We start from the raw sequence: 20,428 nt of genomic DNA on the forward strand, positions 1-20,428 counted from the left end.
ATAACATTTACATTTGTATTTGGTTTGTCAAGGGTAATGAAGAAACTTGGCACTCCCTTTCCCTTTGGTTCCTGCACTGTATTTTTGCCTCTTTTGTCGCGCTGTAGCAGACGGTAAAGGGAGATTGATGTCTAGAGTCCTTTCAGCTCGAACATTCTCCGGGGCCGGGGGAAATGTTGAGGAAAAAAAAAAAAGAGGATATTTAAAAAGATAAAGGGGAACACTTTTTAAACTGTAAACTGAAGTAGAACAAATCAACCAGAACAGAGAGTGAAAAGGAAATGGTTAAAAGAAGATAAAAAGAAAAAGCAGGCCAACAAAATAAATGGACAAAAGGGGACAATGAAACCACTAAGGGAGTTTATCTGAAAATACCCTTTGGACTCTAATGGAAGATATTATGTGAAGGCTGAGAAAAATTTTTGTGCTAATGAAGGCTTTCTTCTCTTCAGAATATTTCCAAGCCTGTAAGGATTTTGCATACTTAATCTGTGTCGTCATATTGCAAACTCTACTATTAGAAATATTTGAACTACCAGGCCCTGTAACTTTTCCAATGGAACGTTCCATTGGAAATGGTTTCCTTTTAGGTTTCTCTAAAGAATACTGAAAGACCACACGGTGCCACACCGTTGGTGGTGGTTTTTATTTAAAGACTCTATACCACTGGTTCTCAAACTTCAGTGTGCTTGAAGTTTCTGATTCAGTAGCTCTCTCTGGGCTGGGGCCCTGGGGAATTTTCATTTCTAAGAAGTTCCCAGGCGATGCTGCTACTGCTGGTCCCAGGACTACACGATGAGAACCACTGCTATATCACAAACACACAGACAAATGCTTCCTTAAAAGCCCATTTAGCCCAGGATGAGCAGAACCTGAATGTCATGTCCTTACATCTCCACCAATTTAATCTTCAATTGGGGGGGGGGGGGCGCGGCGGGAAGGGAAGAATTATGCTTGTGAATTTTTTTTCTTTCATTCTCTAAAAAGAAAACTTTTGACCCACACACTTAATTATCTGCGATGAGGTCATTTGCACCTAGGTCATTTATTTAGGCAACAAGTAGTCTTGCTGGAGGTTTTAAGGGGGTGCTGGCAGGGCGGTGTGAGGCTTCCAGGTTCCCGGCACTACCTTAAATCTCCTCCGTCTTTCTTTCTTTTCTTTTCTCTTTCCTTTCCGTGTTGAAAGCCCCGACTGCCGGGTCTCGGGGAGTCCGGGTTCCCAGGGCGCTAGGTGGGGGCGGAGCCCGGCCCAGCCCCGCCCCGTCTGCCCGCAGCGCCCCCTCCCGCGCGCCCCGCCCTCCCGCCCTCCCGCCCGCTAACCCGCGCTGGCTCCTCCGCAGTGCTTTCAGCTGCGAGCCTGGGCGGCGGCGGCGGCGGCGGCGGCGGCGGCGGCGGCGCTCGACTTTCAGGGAGCCCGGCGGCTCTGGGAAGCTCACTCCTCCGCTCGCTCCCTCCCCCGGCCGCGGAGCCCTTGCAGCCATGAGGGAACAGCTCAAAGGGTAAGTGCAACGCGGCGCCCTCGGGTCGCCGCAATCAGTGCACTTGTGGCGCGAGCAGGGTGCGAGCCGAGGCGGCCAAAACTTGGAACCGCGCGGCGGCTGGACCCCCGGCGTCCGGGCGCAGGGGCACCTCCCCCGCGGGTCCTCGCGGCGCCGCAGCAGGTGCGCCCCCGGGGCTTCCCCCCAGCGCCAGGCTCGCCGGGAGACGCTTCCCCCGGCTTTGGAGCGGGCTCGGAGAGAAAAGGCTGATGTCTCGCCGTACCCGGAGGGGACAGAGCGTTCCCCACGCGGGGATTGGGGCCGCGGGAGCTTTTGGCTCCTTTCCGGGTTGTCTCTGTGGACGTGAGCCAGGCAGGCTGTTCCTAAATCCTCGCCCGACCTCGCAGAAGGAAGGGGCGCGCCAGGTTCTACCTTCCATTGCGCTGCAAGTGCCAAAAGGTCAACTTTCTGCCTGATTTCTTCCGAGGATTCCAACTGACATTTCCCTCGTTGCATTTTCTACTGTGTTCGTCCCATGCCCCAAAACTTGCAGAGATCGGGAGAGAAAGGAAAAGCAATTAAAGCCTAGAAGTCAAGGATTTGACATAGAGGATTGAGGGTGTTTTTTTTTTTCTTTGCCCTCTGGGGTTGAGTGTGGAGTCATTAATGGGTGTCCTTCTCTCGCTTTTCTCCAGGTGTTTGTGCTTGTCTTTAAGCAAAGTTTGTCATTCCCGATCCGATCATGGCACTGAAAAGGGCAGGACACTGTTTATCTCCGTTAAATTTGGAGTTAAGTTTGAAGCTTGAATTGAAGGGGTTTAGTTGCCTGAGGGAGACATATTATTAATTATAAAATACTTTAACATGAAAAAAATTCATCCAGTTTAAGTGACGAACCAAAGTTTTTAAGTGAAATAAACATTTGTGGCCAACAAGCTCCTCTTAGTCTCTCTGCTTCTTTACCCCTGTCTCCTCTCCTTGTCACCCCCGCATCACCCTTTCTTTTTTGCCTAGCTGTTTTATTTCCTTGTCCCAAATCCCCTCCTTGGAGGATACGGTTGCTCTTGGAGAAGCAGAGGAGCGAATGAAACAACATGGGTATATGAAAGGTTTCTGACCCTTGATCACCGTAGAATTGGTTTCAGTCCTCATTGTTTGATCTTGGATTGGACACGACCCTGAAGTGAAATTGCTTTGGCCAAAGTTGAGGGTGGGTGGGAGTTAAGCCCTGAAAAGCAAACATTACGGAGGACTAGTAACAGCTGGAACAGTCACCGAGGCAATCATCTTTGCCCTGCCTTGAGCCAAACAGAGTAAAACGTTAACAATTCCAGGTAACAAGAAATGGGGACTAGAATAGGATTTCTGATGCTTAGACCGACACCCCCCACCCCCTACCCACAATAGCAGAAACTTTTAAATATATTTTCCCCTTCCCACCCTGCCAGTATTCCAGCCATGCAAGCCAAGTTCAACATTCACCATGCAAATGCCAAGGTTTCTCTAGAAAGAGAGTCTGATCCCCAGATTAAAGGGAAATGATTTTGTGTGTGTGGATCAATGGGCTCCAGATTATATATGGAGCCAAACTCTAATCCTCTACAAATCGCAAGAGAATGTTACCTTTTTATATCGCTGCGTAGCGATTAGTTTCCTCCCTGGGAAGTAGTAGAAAGATATTTTTTTTAAAAGGCGACTGTTTGGAATATTTTCAGTACCAAATAACAGTGGTGGCAGAAGAAATCTTATTTTAATTAGGCAACTGCCATTTTCCCGGGGAGAGCAGTAGAAATTTGTTACTTTTTATAAGTGTTTAATATTTGTTTTTAAAGAAACTAAAGAAGCAGTTCCAATAAGTCTGATATTCCAGCACTGACAGCAGGAACAGCTCTGAGGTGGTTAGAATAACCTTGCACACTACTTGAAACTAAAGAAGGTGAGAGAAAATTTAAATTGTGTGGTAGGAAATGAGGTCAGCTCTGTGCTCAGTGGAGTAATGCTTTAATTTCTTATTATTGACAAGTAGGTGTTGCCGGGGTCTTTTGTCACATCCAGTGATCTTGTGTTTTAATTTGTTTCTGGTTCTTATCACGGCTGAAAATAAAAAGGGAAAGAGATTATTGTAGCTTATACACATTTTTTTTTTAAAAAAAAAGGGGAAATCAGAGTTTGAAGGCTGTTCAGAGAGGCATATCTGATGCCAGGTTTTGGAACCATCAGGGCCAAAATCAATAACATTTTTTAAAAGATTGAAAGGGCGTTTTAAGGATTATTTATGAGGCTGTGTTAATTTCTGTGTTAATGCATATGTAGAATTTTGATCTATGTTGAACATCATTGTTTTCAGGAAGACCGAACAAAGATGTAACCATTAACTTGTGAACAGGGTCTGGAATTGCCATTCTGGTTGCACATGGTATATGGACAGTGCATTTCCGATGTGAAAAGTGAAGTGCAGAAAAGAGACAGTAACCAGAAAAACAGTACCACCCACCCTTCCACCAGCAGCTCCCCAGCACAGCATATTTTTCTATATTGTCTGTGTATTCCAGGTGAACCTGAAGTGCTTCTCGTGGAGCTACTAAGAATCCTCTCCTGTTTTTGAAGATAGGCACAGAGTCAGAAATACAGCTGTAAAACCTGTATTGATCACAGACCAAAAGTTGGTTTGTTCTGTAAGGTAGACTATAGATAGGAGTTATGCAGATTCGTGTTTACCATTTCATCTTGTTCATACTCATCTTTCCTATCTGTTTCGGAGGTTAAATAATGTCCCACCAGGGCTTTGGATTCATCACAGATTGAAAATACCCACATACAGTGAAGTGACTATTTGGTTCATCATGTAGTTACCCCCAAAGCTAGAGTCATTTCAGCTATGTTGCCAATTGTTTTTAGCATTCAATGATTAAAAGATAATTTTTCTAGTTTGGAGGATTAGTCACACCCTTTATTCTTTTCTTTCCCCTTGTGCTCACTTCTTTCACTTACTGCCGGGTTGTAATGGAAGTGAAACTAACTCGGCAAAGGTGAAATATAAATCTGGTTTTCTAGTTACTTTGCATTGCTTAAAAATAAAAGGCTTTCGTGTTGGAGGGGAGGAAGGTAAAAGAAGATTAGCTTTTGGATTCGTTTGAGTTCATTTATCTAGGTTATTCACATACCCCAGAATCACAACTAATTGGGAGAAAGAATGAGTACCTAGAAAGGACTAACTGGTATGTGTTAGCACATGAATGGAGCGCAGAAGTAGGGGCTTAGAATTTCTTCCTTCCTCCAGTAAAGGACATTTCAATTTAGCTATGGACAGATGGATTAAATAATAATTTCTAAAATCCCTTTCGTAATTTTTAACCACTGGAATAAATTCCTTAAAAAGGTGGAAGTGTAGGTATATCAACAGTCATGAAATCTTCTTTGGAGGGAGGGAGCTACATGAAGCTCCCGTTCAGTCTATGTGGGATTGTCCTGTCACTCGTAGGCAAGTTTCTCTTTTCTTTTGGAATTGCGTTTGGTGCACGTTATTTCCTGCCCGTGTTCCTCCGATTTGAAGTCCATTACAGATGGTGGCTTTTCAGACTGGTTCTCTCTGTCTCTGTCAGGTTAGGTTTGTCAGCTCAGACAGACGTTTTTCTGCCCATCGATTGAAGATGCTACAGTCCTCCCACATGTGGTAGAGATGGGATGTTATTATTACGTAGTGTGTGTAATAAGAGCCTGTACATGTGGACACATGTGCTTTCCCCCTTTTCTCCCTCCCTCCCTCCCTGGTGCTCACATATGATGGCCTTTGGAAATGGCAGAGGTCTAAATGCAGGGTGGTCTCAATAGAAGGTAACCTTTCCTTGCTGGACACTTGTGTATGGAATTGGTACATACACAGTCTCTTTCGGAGCTAAAAAAACATCCGAGAATAAGCAACACTTTTTCCATGAAGCTGCATGCTGCAGCCTCCTTGTGCTGTGCATATAAAGTACCAGTCCTTCCCACCCCTTCTCCAGATCATAAGCCAGTGTGGACATGGGGCTTTCAGAAACCCCCTAAAGCATGGACTGTATCTTTTGCTTGTCTTTCTCTGTAAGATTTGGATTCTACTCTGGTACATTCCCTCGACTGACTTACTCCTCAGCCACAAATTGTCTCTGTGGAAAAGTCAGACAGAAACAAACAGGTTTGGAAGAGACTGAAACAGCCCTTCCCCAATGAACACTGTCTTGTCAACTTCTTCCCCTAGCCTTCACCATTCAATCGCTGAATGTAAATATCAGAGGGATGGTGTCTGAAGTTGCACACTTTGGGGAATTTCCACATGTTTTTTGTCATTTGTGACTGTGTTCTATTTATCAGACCACAATAAATGTTTCTCTCTTTTGCTTATTTTCTTGAAAACAGAGGTAATACACATCGAGTGTTACTTTTGCCCTCTGTGAAGGGTCTTAGGTGTGGCTGACCTAACCACAGTTGGATCCTCATCTATATTATAATCAACTAATGAAAGCTTTACTTTTAGTGGGCAGTAATTTGGGGGCCACGTAGTAACAGAAATGACCACATATTGAGCGCCAGAAGGTATCGGTCTATATCAGCTCGTCCTATATCAGCTTGTCCTTTAATGCTCCCAGGTAAGCGGGCTGGCCCCAAATTTCACAGCTAGTAGGCCACAGAACCAGAATCCAGTCCTAAGATTTAACACCTACACTTGACATTGTTGGCCTCCCTGAGCTCCTCTTTCTGTGTGCAGCCGCTGTGCTTTCTGCTCCCCTTGAAGTGTCCACAGTTAAGCTAGTTCTCCTCTCTCCAGTCCCACCTTTCCCTCAAAGATGATGAATAGGCTCTGCTTATGAGTACTGAAATATGGTTCAGGGCTGCTTTTTACTGCATAAAGCCCAGTCAAGTAATCCCCGAAAACTGGAAACACGATGCTATGGTGATTTATGTAGATGGGCCAAAGTAAGGAAAAGTATATGTAGTTATCTCTCCCAGGTTTATTCACGGAATCGAATGCGGAACAAAGGTGTTTTGTTCTTTCTGTGGCAGGAGCTGATAGCCAGCAAACACACTTAGCTAAACTCCAAGAAATGGAAGAGAACTGTGAATGCTTCATTCAGGCCCACGTAAACATAGGAAAAGGTGCGGTGGTATATAGAGTGCCGAGTTAAAAGGACATTCTAAAAGTAATGGGAAGAGGGAAGATACAATCTATGAGTCAGGCAATGGATGGACCTTAAGCCGAAGTGAAACACAGTCATCATAGAGATGAGATCTGGATACGGAGAAGAAAGTAATGGAAAAGTGTCAGGGACAGTGAAAGCAAATGAGAACTGAAGCGATTTATTTATTAAACTAATATCAGTATCTCTTTGACAGAGTTGAATAACACTTGTCAGTGTCTTTTCTGTATGTTCTGAATTGGACGGCTGAAGAAATCCTGATTTTTGATTATTGAGTACCTAACAAGGTCACTTTCTTATAACAGAAGTGCAGCCGACTTGGGGGTACAAAAAAGAAACAAATGCTGGTTACCAAATAATGATCATATTGCTTTTCCTGTTGAGAGCAAACGTTGGGGTCTCTCTCCTTGTAAAATAAACATTCGTCACTGCAAGATGGAAGGCCTGTCAAGTAATGAAGCCAAATGAGCCAAAGGCATACCGTGCTTTTTTTTTTTTTTTTCTTGTCTCCTTTTCTCTACTACTCATTCTAAATTCTAAAGTCTCTCTTTGTATTTTATGTTTTAGCCACGAGACCCAAACAACTTGCTGGGACCATCCCAAAATGACAGAACTCTACCAGTCTTTAGGTAAGGACATGGCCATGTTTCCTCCAGATGAAATGACAAATGACTCGTAGGATAAAGTAGTTGGTAGCGCGCAAGCCATTTGTTGTCTAAATACATCACTAGATTGTTTAAGGGGTGAAAACAGCGACACCTTTCTATTCAGAATTGACAGTCAGCTTTCTTTTTTTCCGAGGTTGCTTAAAAATAAGTTTTAGGATTGCACTGATTCCCGAAAATTCAGTATATCTGAGAGGGCCAAAAGGTCTTGCTAGTTTTCTTTTTTCCCTAAAAGGATGGAAAAAATACTTGTAATTGACGGCTATGCTTTCCCCCCAAAGAAAGAAAAGGGTTTCAGGTTGTTCTTATTGATTTCTTCCTTGTGAAACCAAGAAGGCACTTTTGCCAAGTTACGAATGCCGTGTAAAGGAATTCTCCGCAGTCACTCCAGTGATCCGAATTCCTAAGCCTGTCCGGTCATCAACATGCATGCTCGATGAAAGTCCACTCTATACCGTTTTCCATCCCTCGGGAATAACCTGAAATGAATTACCTCACATTGTAACTAGTTGTTGTTGTTTTAGTTAAAAAATCGTCATGCTGTCTCTACTACTAAACATTTTTTAAGTCCCTTTTTGCGAATGGACATATTTACAGACTGAAATGCGTAAGGTGAAAACTCTTTGGGTTTTAAGTTATGTGACAAAGCCCATGGGAGCCAGGGTGCTCAAACATAAATTTTGGATGTGTGTGTGTGTCCATGTATCTGTGTGTAGCTGCTGCTGCCTTTGTCTCATAGGTTCCCATTGGTTAATGAATTGCAGCTATAGAGACATTAAGGCATGGAGTAGGAGATATTCGCCCCCCCAGATTTTCCCCTGAACTCTTTCCAGCAAGGACCTACTGTACAGCACAGGGAGCGCTGCTCAGTATTCTGTAATAGCCTAAATGGGAAAAGAATTTGAACAAGAATAAATACATGTATATGTATAACTGAATCACTTTGCTGTACACCTGAAACTAACACAACATTATTATAAATGATAGAAGTTCCTTCTAGAAATCTGAAAAAATACAAAGCATGAAAAAGAAAAGTCACTTATAATTCCACTAGCCAGAGATACCAATACATTTCAAGTAATATTATGTCAGCTCAGTCCAGCAGTAAGAGCGTGTGTGTGTGTACAGGCACACATGTACACACACTCCCTTTTAAAAACTTACGGAAAATCAGGATCAGCTCATCTTCAAGTGCTACATTTTCAGCCCCTGCAGAATGTTTCTGGCTTTTATGCTGCGCTGTTTAGACCACAGGTGGAAAGCTTGAATGCTTATATTTTGGCAAGTGACAGCATGAGACTTCATCTGAAGTGGGCAGTGGCTGTGCTGGAGGAGCTGGTCGTCCTAGCCCAGTGCTCTCAAGACTTGGGATTTTTCAAGACAAACTAGACATCTTCCAATAAAGAGCTCGTTGAAACTGGGCCTCCTGCTTATAATCTCTGGTTTACGTAGGCTCAGCCTACTTATAATTTTTTTCTACTCTAATCACAGTGATCTCTAGTTCTAATACTTTAATTTACTTTTATTTGAAAATTATAATTATTATAGAATCAGTACTTGTTCATATTTTTTAAAGGTAAACAATATAGACAAGCTAACAAAAAAGAAGTCATCTATAACCCACCTCTTAGTTAACTAATGTTTAACCATCTAGTAGGTATCCTCAAAAATTTCTTTCTATACATACATTTTTACCAAAGTTGGGTCGTTCTGTTTTATAATCAGCTTTTATTCACCTAAAGGTAATGTACCATGGCCATCTTTCCATTTCATTGCATTGTATTCTCTACCAGCTTACTTTTAATTACTCTGTAATGAGAAATCACAAACATGGTTGATAAAAAGCTAATTATGAACTCTCAATGAAGAGGTGTTTGCACCTTCAATAGGAGTTAAATATGCTTTTTATCGTCATATTTCTAAAGTTTTCTCAGTAGGTCCAACGTGGTGGTAAACTCAAAGCTGGTAATCTGGCATGATTTGTAACCTTGGGCAGATCACCCGACTTTGGAAGATAATGGAATTTTACAGTTGCAGGGAAATTTAGAGCTCATTTGTTAACAGACTTTTTCTTTGATGAAATCAACTTAATTGAAATCAGTTATATAGATTAAAATGCTGCCATCATAAATATGTGGTCAATTCCACCACCACCAGCCGCTCCCCCCCCACCATCTTTGAAATTTTGGTTTTTGTTATCCTGGCAACAAACATCTTGGAAATGAACTGGGTGTTGACATTTGATTTTCAGCTTTCAAAACTTCTATTTCCAATATTTTCATTACAATCACATATTACCTGGGCTAACTTTTATTCAAATGGTGACACATTACATAACATCTTCCATTTATTGAGAGTGTGCTGTGTGTGCTGCGCTTGGAAATGTATGTGAGCAACCATCGTGCCTGGTAGATGTCATCAACAGCCTTCTTTCACGGGGCGGTGAAGTCAGGCGCAGAGAAACCCTTTGTCAGGGATACACAGCCATATGTATGGCTCTACACTGGGATCTACCCCAGATCTTCTGTTAGTGTTTGCACTTATCTCATTGATATTATTAATGTAGCAAAGTATGTCCGTGTAGATCACCACGCACCTGCTACAAATAGGTACAGATTGACAGTTTTACCTATGGATAGACAGTTATTTGAATGGTATTTCTGGAACAAACCGTTACATTTCTAGAAATAGTATGGTGGATTCCTGGACAGTGGACACGCTTCCTTTCCCCGTTGCGAGGCACACGTGGAATGATTGATTTAGTAGTTTGTTGTGTGTCTACATCCCTGAGATAACCTACGAGATTAAGTACCACTAGTGCCCTTCCCACTCCCAAATTACAGTGTTTCGCAGTTGAAATATAAGCAAAACATACTGAAAAGAAGCCTTTAATTTCTTTTTTATCTTTATATATTGGCATATGTTTTTCCTCGCGAGCTATCCCTTTAGGTCCAAGCTGCTGTTTTGAACTGGATGAGGTGGTTGGAAGCCTTCAACTACACTTAGTTCGTGAAAGGTATCATGAAAGCAAAACTGGTCTGGTGTGGTCACAGTGTTAGACCATACCTCGGGCCCTCTCCTAATGGAAGCTGCACCTCTTGTCTGTGGTGACCTGTTGAAAATATCAAGAAGTTGCTAATCCCCACCGTACCGCCAACTCCAGACATAACTCTACTGTAGAAGCTACAGTGGCTCACAGCATGCAAGAAATGTTACACATTCCTAAGTATGCCCACCTCTGAGGGGATTTCCATTCTCTAATTTGCCAAAACCCCCAACCAGCCTATTTAACACACTCTGTTTTCTGCCTTGCCCCCAAACGCGTTCACGTGATCCGCCCCCGACCCTTGGTCCAAACACCACAGTATTATAAGCCAGAGTCATTTGGTAAGGACTGAAAAAGTAGGACTTGAGTGTTAACTGATGGAAGGCTATGGTATTACTCGAAATGTTAATCTTAGATATCTCTACTTAGTAGAATTCTAGGTGATTTTCTTTCTTCCTTTCCTGACATTCTACAATGAGTTTATATTATTTACAATTAGATACTTAGCAAAAGAAGTTTCTTCATCAGTACCCCCATCCCATTCCTTAGTGTCCCTACAGCTCTAATTCATCAACCAATGAGAACCTATGACAGAAAAGCAGCAGTAGCCACACACACACGCATATATACATCACACATACGTATGCATATAAAAATGTATGCTTAAGTCCTGATTCCCATAAACTTTATCAGGTAAATTTGAACACAAGGAGATCATCTCGTGCGTCGTTAGTCTCTAAATATGTCCATTCACAGAAAGCTGACTTTAAAAAAGTTAGCCTTGTCTTCTTTACCACTAAATTTTTTATTTAAAAAATGTAAAAGAACTCATTTCAGGTTATTCTCAACAGATCTAAAATGGCTTTTTGAGTGAGCTTTCATCAAACGTTAAAAATATTGTGTTTTCCCCATGAAATCAGGCTGTGTACCCACTCAAAAAATTCCAAGTTATGAAGGAAAAAATTGTTGGGCTCCCACACAAACACAAAACAAGGCATAGTAAAGAAATAATTTAAACATTTACAGACATGACCTGACAGTCATTAGGAATTGGAGCATTGGAAGGTCTCCAGAAAATTTTTTATGCAACATTAACCGTTTGGCGAAAGCACTGTCTTGTTTGCACAGAGAAGAAATCAATAAGAACAACTCGAAAAGAGTTTTCTTTCAGCATTTTTCTCTGACTACCCCCAATGTGGTGGGGTGAGTGGTATATTAAAAAATTTCCCATATCTTTTTTTTTTTTTTTTTTTGCGGTACACGGGCCTCTCACTGTTGTGGCCTCTCCCGTTGCGGAGCACAGGCTCCGGACGCGCAGGCTCAGCGGCCATGGCTCACGGGCCCAGCCGCTCCGCGGCATGTGGGATCTTCCCGGACTGGGGCTCGAACCCATATCCCCTGCGTCGGCAGGTGGACTCTCAACCACTGTGCCACCAGGGAAGCCCTCCCGTATCTTTTTTTACGTGGCCTTATCCTTATCCTTAGAATGAGGGTATTGGACCAAAGTGTTGAAGAATTTTGTTTTTCTCTTGCTTTGGGAAGAGGTGGGGTAGGTTGTTTCCAAAACTTGCTGTGCTCATAATTTTCAAGAAGTACCTTTGGCTGATTCTGCAGACAAATGGATTTCTAAAAGTTTAATCATTCCCATTTTTAAAAATGCACATTCTTGGCAAACAAGCAACAGGGAGAAGATCCTGCCGCCCATCCCTGTCTTACAGGCCGAGTGAGACAGGCTGATATCAAGTAGGGAGGCTCTCTGGAAATATACCTGCTGGGCCATCTATTTGCTGTTGCGAAGGCATATTCTTCCTCATTTCTTAGAAGTAATCATATGTTCCATTCATGAGGTGAATTTCAGATTTCTGTTAGCATCTTTACAAATGGAATGGCAAGACTGTTGTTCCAGACGCTTATCTTGGTGATTTAAAACATAAAGCTCTTTAAGGCTGCAAAAGGCATTTTAAAAATCAGTAGATGTTAGGTAGTAATGTGCTCTGGAATTTATTTTGAAATACGAATATAACATTGATTTATATGGAGTGCCGTTATATGATAAAAAGCCTCTCATTTTCTCACAATTTACGTCTAGGTTCTTAAGTTCATCACTGAAATTTTAACATTAAAAAAAAACCCATTCCCCCCCACACACATATAATATGTGCTGCTTAAAAATACTTATAAAAAGTATCTCTTAGTCTCTCTTATTGTGAATACATTAATTATAAATACAATAAAATCTTTATGTGGTCCCCTCCCTGGCTTCTTTCTCCCCTGCAGTATGGGGTGTTCGCACGAGGGATACGCGCAGTACAGTGCGGGAATAGCAGTTTGCAGAGGAGACATAGGTTAGAAAAAATAGGCTAAGGTGAAGAGAAAATCATTAAGCTTCAGAAGGTGAACTGATTTCATTTCAAACCGTTTACTAAAATCTAGATGTGCTGGCGGATCTGACATTTCTTATCCCAATTTCCTTTTCCTTCTTTGAAGCCCTTTCACCACCAGCTTTTTTTTCTCTAGGGGTGTTGGTTCCCCTCTTTTCCTGCGAGTCTGGCATTCTCCAGAAGGCTCTAGCCCCTCTTAGCTGTTGCCCAAATTCTGGAGCCCACTCTCCATGATGCTTACCCAAATGATGCAGACTCTCTAAGCTTTCAAAAATAGACTTATAAATGTTTTAGGAATTCTTAGGAAAAGTGGTCTTAAAAACCCTTGTGTTTTGAAGGCAGTCTGTCAGCACGTGGCCCCAAGCCTCGTGTCTGTTGCCTGAGAAGAGCTTCAGAATGTTCAAATGAGGGCTCAGCTCTAGGGTCTGATGGGTCTGAGGCTGGTGTGATTCTTAAGCAGTCCTAGTTGAGAGGACCATCAGTCAAGTCAAGAGGCTAAGAGCGTCTTCAGGATACATCAGTATTGTTATTAATAAATAATTGCAGCTGCTCAGATAGAGTTGGAAACACTGCCATACAAATCCTGTACTTCTTTCCTCAGTTTGCCAAGAGGAAGGGAGATAAGTTAGCTTATTCTCTCCCTCTTTTCATAGGCTTTCTACATTCCATTAAGTATTCCCTCCTGAGGATGCTCTACCGATTAGGAACTGCGGGACTCTGAATGGCTCTGAATTCCTTCTGCGTGGGGAGCATGTCCTAATGCTTTTCTCAGCATATTTTGTAAACTCAACTGTTCTCAACCACGGGACTCGATGTTTAGCATATTCCTTCTCTTATCTCTAGTTCTTTAAGTATTGCCAAGTATTAAAACTTCTGCCTCTGGATTTTCTACTACCATAGGGCCTTGAACTGGAAAGAATACCTCAGTTCAGATCCCAGCTTGGGTGTGACCTTAAGCTGGACCCTTGCTTTCCCCGCAGTCTCAGGTTTCTGGCTTATCAGGTCGGGCAGCAACCTTCCATCTCTAAGTGTCTGGTTTTAGTTTAACTTCTGATGGGTTTGGCTTGGCCTCATGAATGCTGTGCCCCACACCCCAGTTTCCCTTTGTCCCCACCAGCCTGGAAGATAGGAATAATAAGATCATTGAGTGAGTCATTTTTGTACTTTCATTTCTGTAGTACTTCACGGTGTGCAGAGAGCTTTCAGAAGTAACCGTATTTAATCTTTACACAGCTGTAAATTAGGTATATGGGTGGCATATGACCTGAATTTTCTGTCATTTTCAGATCTTCTGTCCTGCCATCCGTTTGAGTAGATTCCTGTTTTTGTTTTTGTTTTTGTTTTGCGGTACGCAGGCCTCTCACTGTTGTGGCCTCTCCCGTTGCGGAGCACAGGCTCCGGACGCGCAGGCCCAGCGGCCATGGCTCACGGGCCCAGCCGCTCCGCGGCATGTGGGATCTTCCCGGACCGGGGCACGAACCCGTGTCCCCTGCATCGGCAGGCGGACTCTCAACCACTGCGCCACCAGGGAAGCCATAGGCTTCTGTTTTTGATTTAGAAAATTATACTATCATATGAGTGGATGGGGCAACTGTTTCCTCCTCCTTTCCGTTTGGACTTGAGCAGGCTGAGGCGCAAGACTGGCTTTGACTTATTCACGCTGACATATGGGTAGAAGATAAGGACCCAAGTCCAGAGCGCACATTTTATGGCTCCTAGCTTGCTCTTCTCAGAGGAACATCCATTACTCGTAGCATGATTTATAAAACTGCTTTATCAGCATAATTAAGCTGTGGAATCTCAAATGACATTCTTTATTCCCTAGCTGACAAAGTTAACACAGGAGATTTACTCAGATTTGCAAAACAGAAGGCATAAGACGTTAAAGCTGTTATAAATGTTCTTCCTTTATGTCTATCCTGCTTATAAAAGGGAAAAGAAAAATAATCTGTTCTTTTCACTTCAGTTAGCATCGATTGATTGTCCCCATTTGTAAAAGAGAAATGTAATCTTCGAATCAAAATTTATGGTGTTTTAATGGGATATTTTTTAATCATATTTTTCTTGTTCAAATAACTTGATTTAAAGCTTCTAATTGAAGAACATAAATAGATGTTTCTGAATTGCATCTTGCAAAGCGTATTTCAGAAGGAAACTCAAGAGGATTCTCTTTCAGACTTAGACTGGTTTCCAAGTGAGAAGAGCTGCCATTTTTGGTAGTTTACTTGATCTAAATAAGAGGAGCGTTAGGTTACACCTGCAGCTGTGAGAAAAGTGCTGGATGTGTACAATTTTATGTAGCTGGGTCTGCAGAAGACAATTTTTGCACACGAAGTAAAGGCGTCTAAAGACGTGTCTGCTCTTTTTCAGACATTTCCAATATTTCTTTTTTAAGCACACAAGTCTGATTACCTCTGTACGTCTCTTGGGAGCTGCAGTTTTCCTGGAAAGAGATTTAGAACAGTTGGAACACTCACATAAAATAGATAGTGAGTTTTTGAAGTCCATACTCTCTACAGTAGTAATAAAGTGACCTAAAAATAATTCTGAAAGAGTCTCTTACGACATAGTGGATGAGTCATTAGCTTATTTATGAATTGGTGTTATTCTGTGAGAATGTTTCGGAATTTGCCATTCCACAAAGTCTTGATCCCTTGCACAACTTCAGGGAAGTCTTTGTGCCCCCTCGTAAATTGAAGCTTATGTAACTAGGACATACGTTATATATGAGTTTGCGTTTGTATGCACGCATACCTGCATGCACATATATTTATCTGTTTACATACATATTTTTTATCAAGCATTAATTTTGGTGGAAAGTGCTTCATTTTATATTTTGCTTTCTAGTTCTATAAAAAGGCTGTCGGTTTTAGAGCTTCTCCAACTGGTGAAGGACAGTTGTTTTTAAAACGTCCAGTATGTCACGGACTTTGGGGTGGCCTTATTGAAACTGACTAGTGTACTCTCACATCACACATAACTCACCACACAGGTTCAGCCGCACTTGACCTAGTCTGTACCTTGTTCCGTGAAATGGACCCACTGATTACGCATTTGGATGTCACGGCGATGTCAAGTTGCTACAGAAGTTGCTTAACACATTCCTAGTTTCTATGTGTGTGGAAAACTGTACTTTGAGTAGCACTGTTCTAGAACATTTAATTTTTGAAAGTATAAATGTAAACTCAAATCAGGTGACCTTGGGAGAGGGTAATTAACTTACACCAAACAAGAACACCTGAAAAATGTTACTTATGGATTTCATATTTTGCCAGTTGAGTCAGGTTCGGGCAAAGGAGGGATCTGTATTCTTTCCCGTTTCATAGGCCTCCTTGGCAATTACTTCGGAGGCCAAAGTAACAGGACCACCCAATACAGGAAGGGGCCGGGTATGAAGTGGCAGGATCCCGGCTGCCTAATTTCATGCCTCCTCCACCCCTATAATTAAATGTAGTGTATAACATATCATAGTTTTCAAATACAAATTTGTTTTTATCTAGAACATAAAATGTGGCATGTGTACTCTTTATGTTGTGCGTTGAAGTCAATGGGGAACTGATTGATTATACTGTGACTTTGTGTCACTTTAGGAGTTGAGGTTGGGAGGTAAAGTGACGTAGCAGCATAGTAGTTCATTGACTTTGAGGCTGGTGAGACTTGGATTTGAAATTCTGGCTTTGCCACCAGTTCTCTGTGGCCAAGACAAAGGCAGTAACAACTTTGCACCCCAGTTTTGTAATTTATCAAGTGGTTATGATGGTACTTACCTTGGGGAGTGTTGTGGGGATTAGAAATAATAGATGTAAAACTACAAAATGTCTGACATAGTAACTGTGCAAGGAATTATAATAACTATTGATGATGCAGCACTACTGTCATACCCCATGTCCCTCCTTATCCAAAAGAAAGAAACATGCACAATAATTCAAGAGTGAAAAGAAAGGAGAAAGCCTGTGAAATAATGTGACATGCCCAGAAAAATGCCTGATACAGAGTAAACACCTAACAAACGGTGGTGGTACTATTATGGTAGGGAGGGGACAAGGGAATGGCTGCAGAGGTAAGGAGGGATGAGACCATAAAAAACGCATATGACATGTTGAAGGCTTTGATGCTAAGATTTTCGACTTGGGTGAAGTATCAATCAGGGTCCAGTCAGAAAATAGAAACCACTTTAGTTATTTCAGACAGAGGGGATTTGTGCCGGAAATTGGTTACCCAGTGATGGAAGAGCTAAGAAGCCAAACAGACGGCAGGGAGCCTCTGCTGTACCCAGGGCTGGAGGGACAGTGCCGAGAGGTAGTATCACCAGAGCCCCAGAAGCCAGAGCCATCATCCGGAGCTAGAACCAGTGGCCAGTTGGGACCACTGAGGGAGGGGTTAATGGGGCGGGAGATCCAGGGAGGGAACACACCTACTGCCAGAGCTTGTGCTGAAGACAGAGAGAGAAAGGGAGAAACAGCCTGGCCTCTCCTTCTTCCTGTCCTCTCCCTCAGTTCTTCTGCCAGGGACCGCCATTGGCCATACTTACTTAGAAGCCAATTGTAAGGGAGCAGGAAAGTGGCATTCTCTGTAATAGAGGGCAGAGCAGGGGAACGCCAGAGAATGGCTCTGAGAACCAGCAAGCAAGTGGCTGAAGTGCAGGAGGCCTCAAGGACTGTGATGCAGTCAGCCATCTATGCCAATATGCAGGGAAGAGAAACACAAAGCCCTAAAAGCTTGCATAGGATTTTCTGAGTCTGAAGCAACTTAAATGAGGCACTAAAAGGGTCCACTGGGTTCAAAGGAAACTGACCTAAAAACAAGCAAAGAGGAGGTAGCAGTCAAAAAGTTATCTGCACAGAAGTCCAAACTCTAAGAATAAGCTGTCGTGCATTTGATTGTAGCACTTGCATTATTTATAGTTGTTCATGCTCAAGTCTCTCAAGACTAAGTAATGAATTCCTTTAAAGCAGGAGCTGTCTTCCTCATCTTTGTCACTAGCGCCCAGTGCATGGTAGTCTCTGAATAAATAAATGTTCATTGAATGAAACACAGTAGAGCAAGCGAGAGTGATTTTTCTGGGGCAGAAGACAGATACCACTCAAGAAGACAGCAAGTTGTGTCCACCTAGAGGGGTGGGATAGGGAGGGTGGGAGGGAGATGCAAGGGGGAGGAGATATGGGGATATATGTATACATATAGGCTGATTCACTTCGTTATACAGCAGAAACTAACACACTGTCGTAAAGCAATTATACTCCAATAAAGATGTTAAGAATAGATAAATAAATAAATAATAAAAAGAATACAGAAAGATATAGATGATGTTTTCCTAAGGCAGATTATTAAACTAGCAAGATGGAAGTCTCTGGAGAGATGGAGTTCTTTCCAGAAAGTAGAAGATAAAGCATCATGGTAAGAAAAATTAGGAATGTCAGTTAAGTTGTAAATTTTACTGGCAATTTGATATCTTAGCACAACCAGGTGAACTGCTACCCTGGAATTAATTTTATTCTAAAAGGGATAACTCATTGATAATCAAGGAGCTAAGACCCTTGAGGGACTTCCCTGGTGGTCCGGTGGCTAAGACTCCATGCTCCCAATGCAGGGGGCCCGGGTTCAATCCCTGGTCAGGGAACTAGATCCCACATGCCGCAACTAAGAGTTCGCATACCACAACTAAGACCTAGTGCAGCCAAATAAATAAATAAATATTAAAAAAGAGGAAAAAAAGGAGCTAAGACCGTGAAAGAAAGGGTCACCGTGGATTTGGAATTTAAATAACAAGGAAACACTGAACACAATTTGGTGTGCTGGTAGCCTCAATTATTCATTGGTTTCTTAACTCAATAAATACTTAAGAGTGTGCCAGGCGTTGTGAATCCTACACTTGAGGACAACAGGCTAAAAATATTATTGAAGGTATAAACATTTTTACAGTAATCTTATTTTTTTGGACATTACAAAACACATGTTCATTCCCAAAATTTGGAAAGATGAAGTGTAAAAGAAAACAAAAATCAATTTCAATCTCAGCGCCCAGAAATAACCACCATTTACATTTTAGAGGATTGCTTCCAGTCTTTTTTTCGATGCATCTCTTATATAGTTGTTTGAGGCAATATCCTGTTGATAACGTCATATGCTACTTTATTCACTGAATGTCCCAAGTTTTCTCTCATTCTTAAATTCTTTGGGGATGTTATTTTTCCCAAGTTGCATTTTCCTGAAATATTACTTTTTAAAAATAATTTCCCATTTTTCAAAAACTAATTTATGACAAAGGAAGCTCAAATTCATGTTGAATTTGTAGAAATAAATCCTTACGATTCTGGAGACTTACTACAAACAGGCTTCTGAGAAGAAAGCCAAGTAAAGTGTCATGATGCCTTCTGTCCAGAAAGCTACTTATGTATTAGAGATGTTACAGAACAAAAACCAGTGTAGTCAAAAATAGGCAGTCAGTCATCAGAAGGCTGATAAGAAAAATTTATCCCATGATAAATACAGTGTATAAATTTACATGAACAAACACTTTTCTACCACAAATATTTTAATAGATAACATTTCTTTTGCCAAATATTTATGCTCTCAAGGTGACAAGGCAACTATCCTTGGAAAATTTCAGTGTTACAGAAAAATCTTTGCCTTCTTAGCAAACAAATTTAGACAGAAACTCAACTTTATGATAAGTTCCTGTAAGTTTTAATTTTTATAATAACTGATATGTAAAAATTCACTTACCTATTTTTTTCAGATATTAATCTCCAAACTGTTCTTTTTTATTGAAGTATAGTTGATTTACAGTGTTGTGCTAGTTTCAGGTGTGCGTCCTAGTGATTCAGGTTTTTGGCGGATTATATTTCATTATAGGTTATTACAAGACATAGGATAGAATTCCTTGTGCTATACAGTGAAGCTTTGTTGCTTATCTATTTTATGGACTGCAGTTTGAATCTGTTAATCCCAGACTCCGAATTTGTACCTCCCCCTCCCTCTCCCCTTTGGTAGCCGTAAATTTATTTTCTGTGTCCATGAGTCTGTTTCTGTTTTGCTGTATACATTCATTTGTGTCGTATTTTAGATTCCACGTGTAAGTGATGTCGTACAGAATTTGTCTTTCTCTGTCTGACTTACTTCACTTAGTACAATAATCTCTGGGTCCATCAATGTTGCTGCAAATGGCATTATTTCCCTCTTTTTTATGGCCGAGTAGTATTCTATTGTGCATGTATATCTCACACCTTCTGCAGCCCATTGTCTGTTACTGGGCACTGGGTCGCTCCCGTGCCTTGGCTGTTCTAATGCCATCGATCTGCCTTCTCTCACTGTTGGCACTCACCCAGGACGGGTCTTACTGCCTCTTGCCATCTGTCCCTATTCCCTTTACTAAACGATCTCTCTTTTTAAAATAGTTTGTTTCATTTCAGTGTTCTGCAGTTGCCCTGCACTGTGCCTATGCTGAATGTATTATTTATCTTGCTTGAGATTTATGTTTCATTTTTTCTCCACTTTGAAAATTTGTGTCTTGAATCGATTTTGGAAATTTGTGAGCATTGTTTGTTCACCTCTTGCCGCTTTTCTATTCTCTCTGTCCTGTCTTTTTGGAACACCTCATGGATACGTGTGGGTCCTTTCTGTGCTGTCTTCCATAAAGAAGTCATCTTGCAGCTATAATCTGTGATATTTCCTCAGCTCTCTCTTC

At 41.7% G+C, this 20,428-nt stretch overlaps 1 protein-coding gene across 7 annotated transcripts in view; it reads left to right on the forward strand.

Moving 5' to 3' along the window:
- DMD (dystrophin) overlaps positions 1-20,428 on the forward strand; it is a 736,567-nt gene that overhangs the window by 582,138 nt on the left and 134,001 nt on the right. For 4 of the 7 annotated variants that reach the window (XM_019941878.3, XM_019941867.3, XM_033849485.2 and 1 more), the window contains exons 1-2: positions 1,345-1,499; positions 7,217-7,278. In XM_019941878.3, the coding sequence (XP_019797437.1) occupies positions 1,480-1,499; positions 7,217-7,278 (82 nt within the window). In that variant the 5' untranslated portion in view covers positions 1,345-1,479. Of the gene's footprint in view, positions 1-1,344; positions 1,500-7,216; positions 7,279-20,428 lie in introns of those variants that run through there. The other 3 variants (XM_033849482.2, XM_073799481.1, XM_073799480.1) reach the window with 1 other exon arrangement.

The sequence above is a fragment of the Tursiops truncatus genome, chromosome X (genome assembly GCF_011762595.2).
Source record: "Tursiops truncatus isolate mTurTru1 chromosome X, mTurTru1.mat.Y, whole genome shotgun sequence".
Classification (NCBI taxonomy): Eukaryota; Metazoa; Chordata; class Mammalia; order Artiodactyla; family Delphinidae; genus Tursiops; species Tursiops truncatus.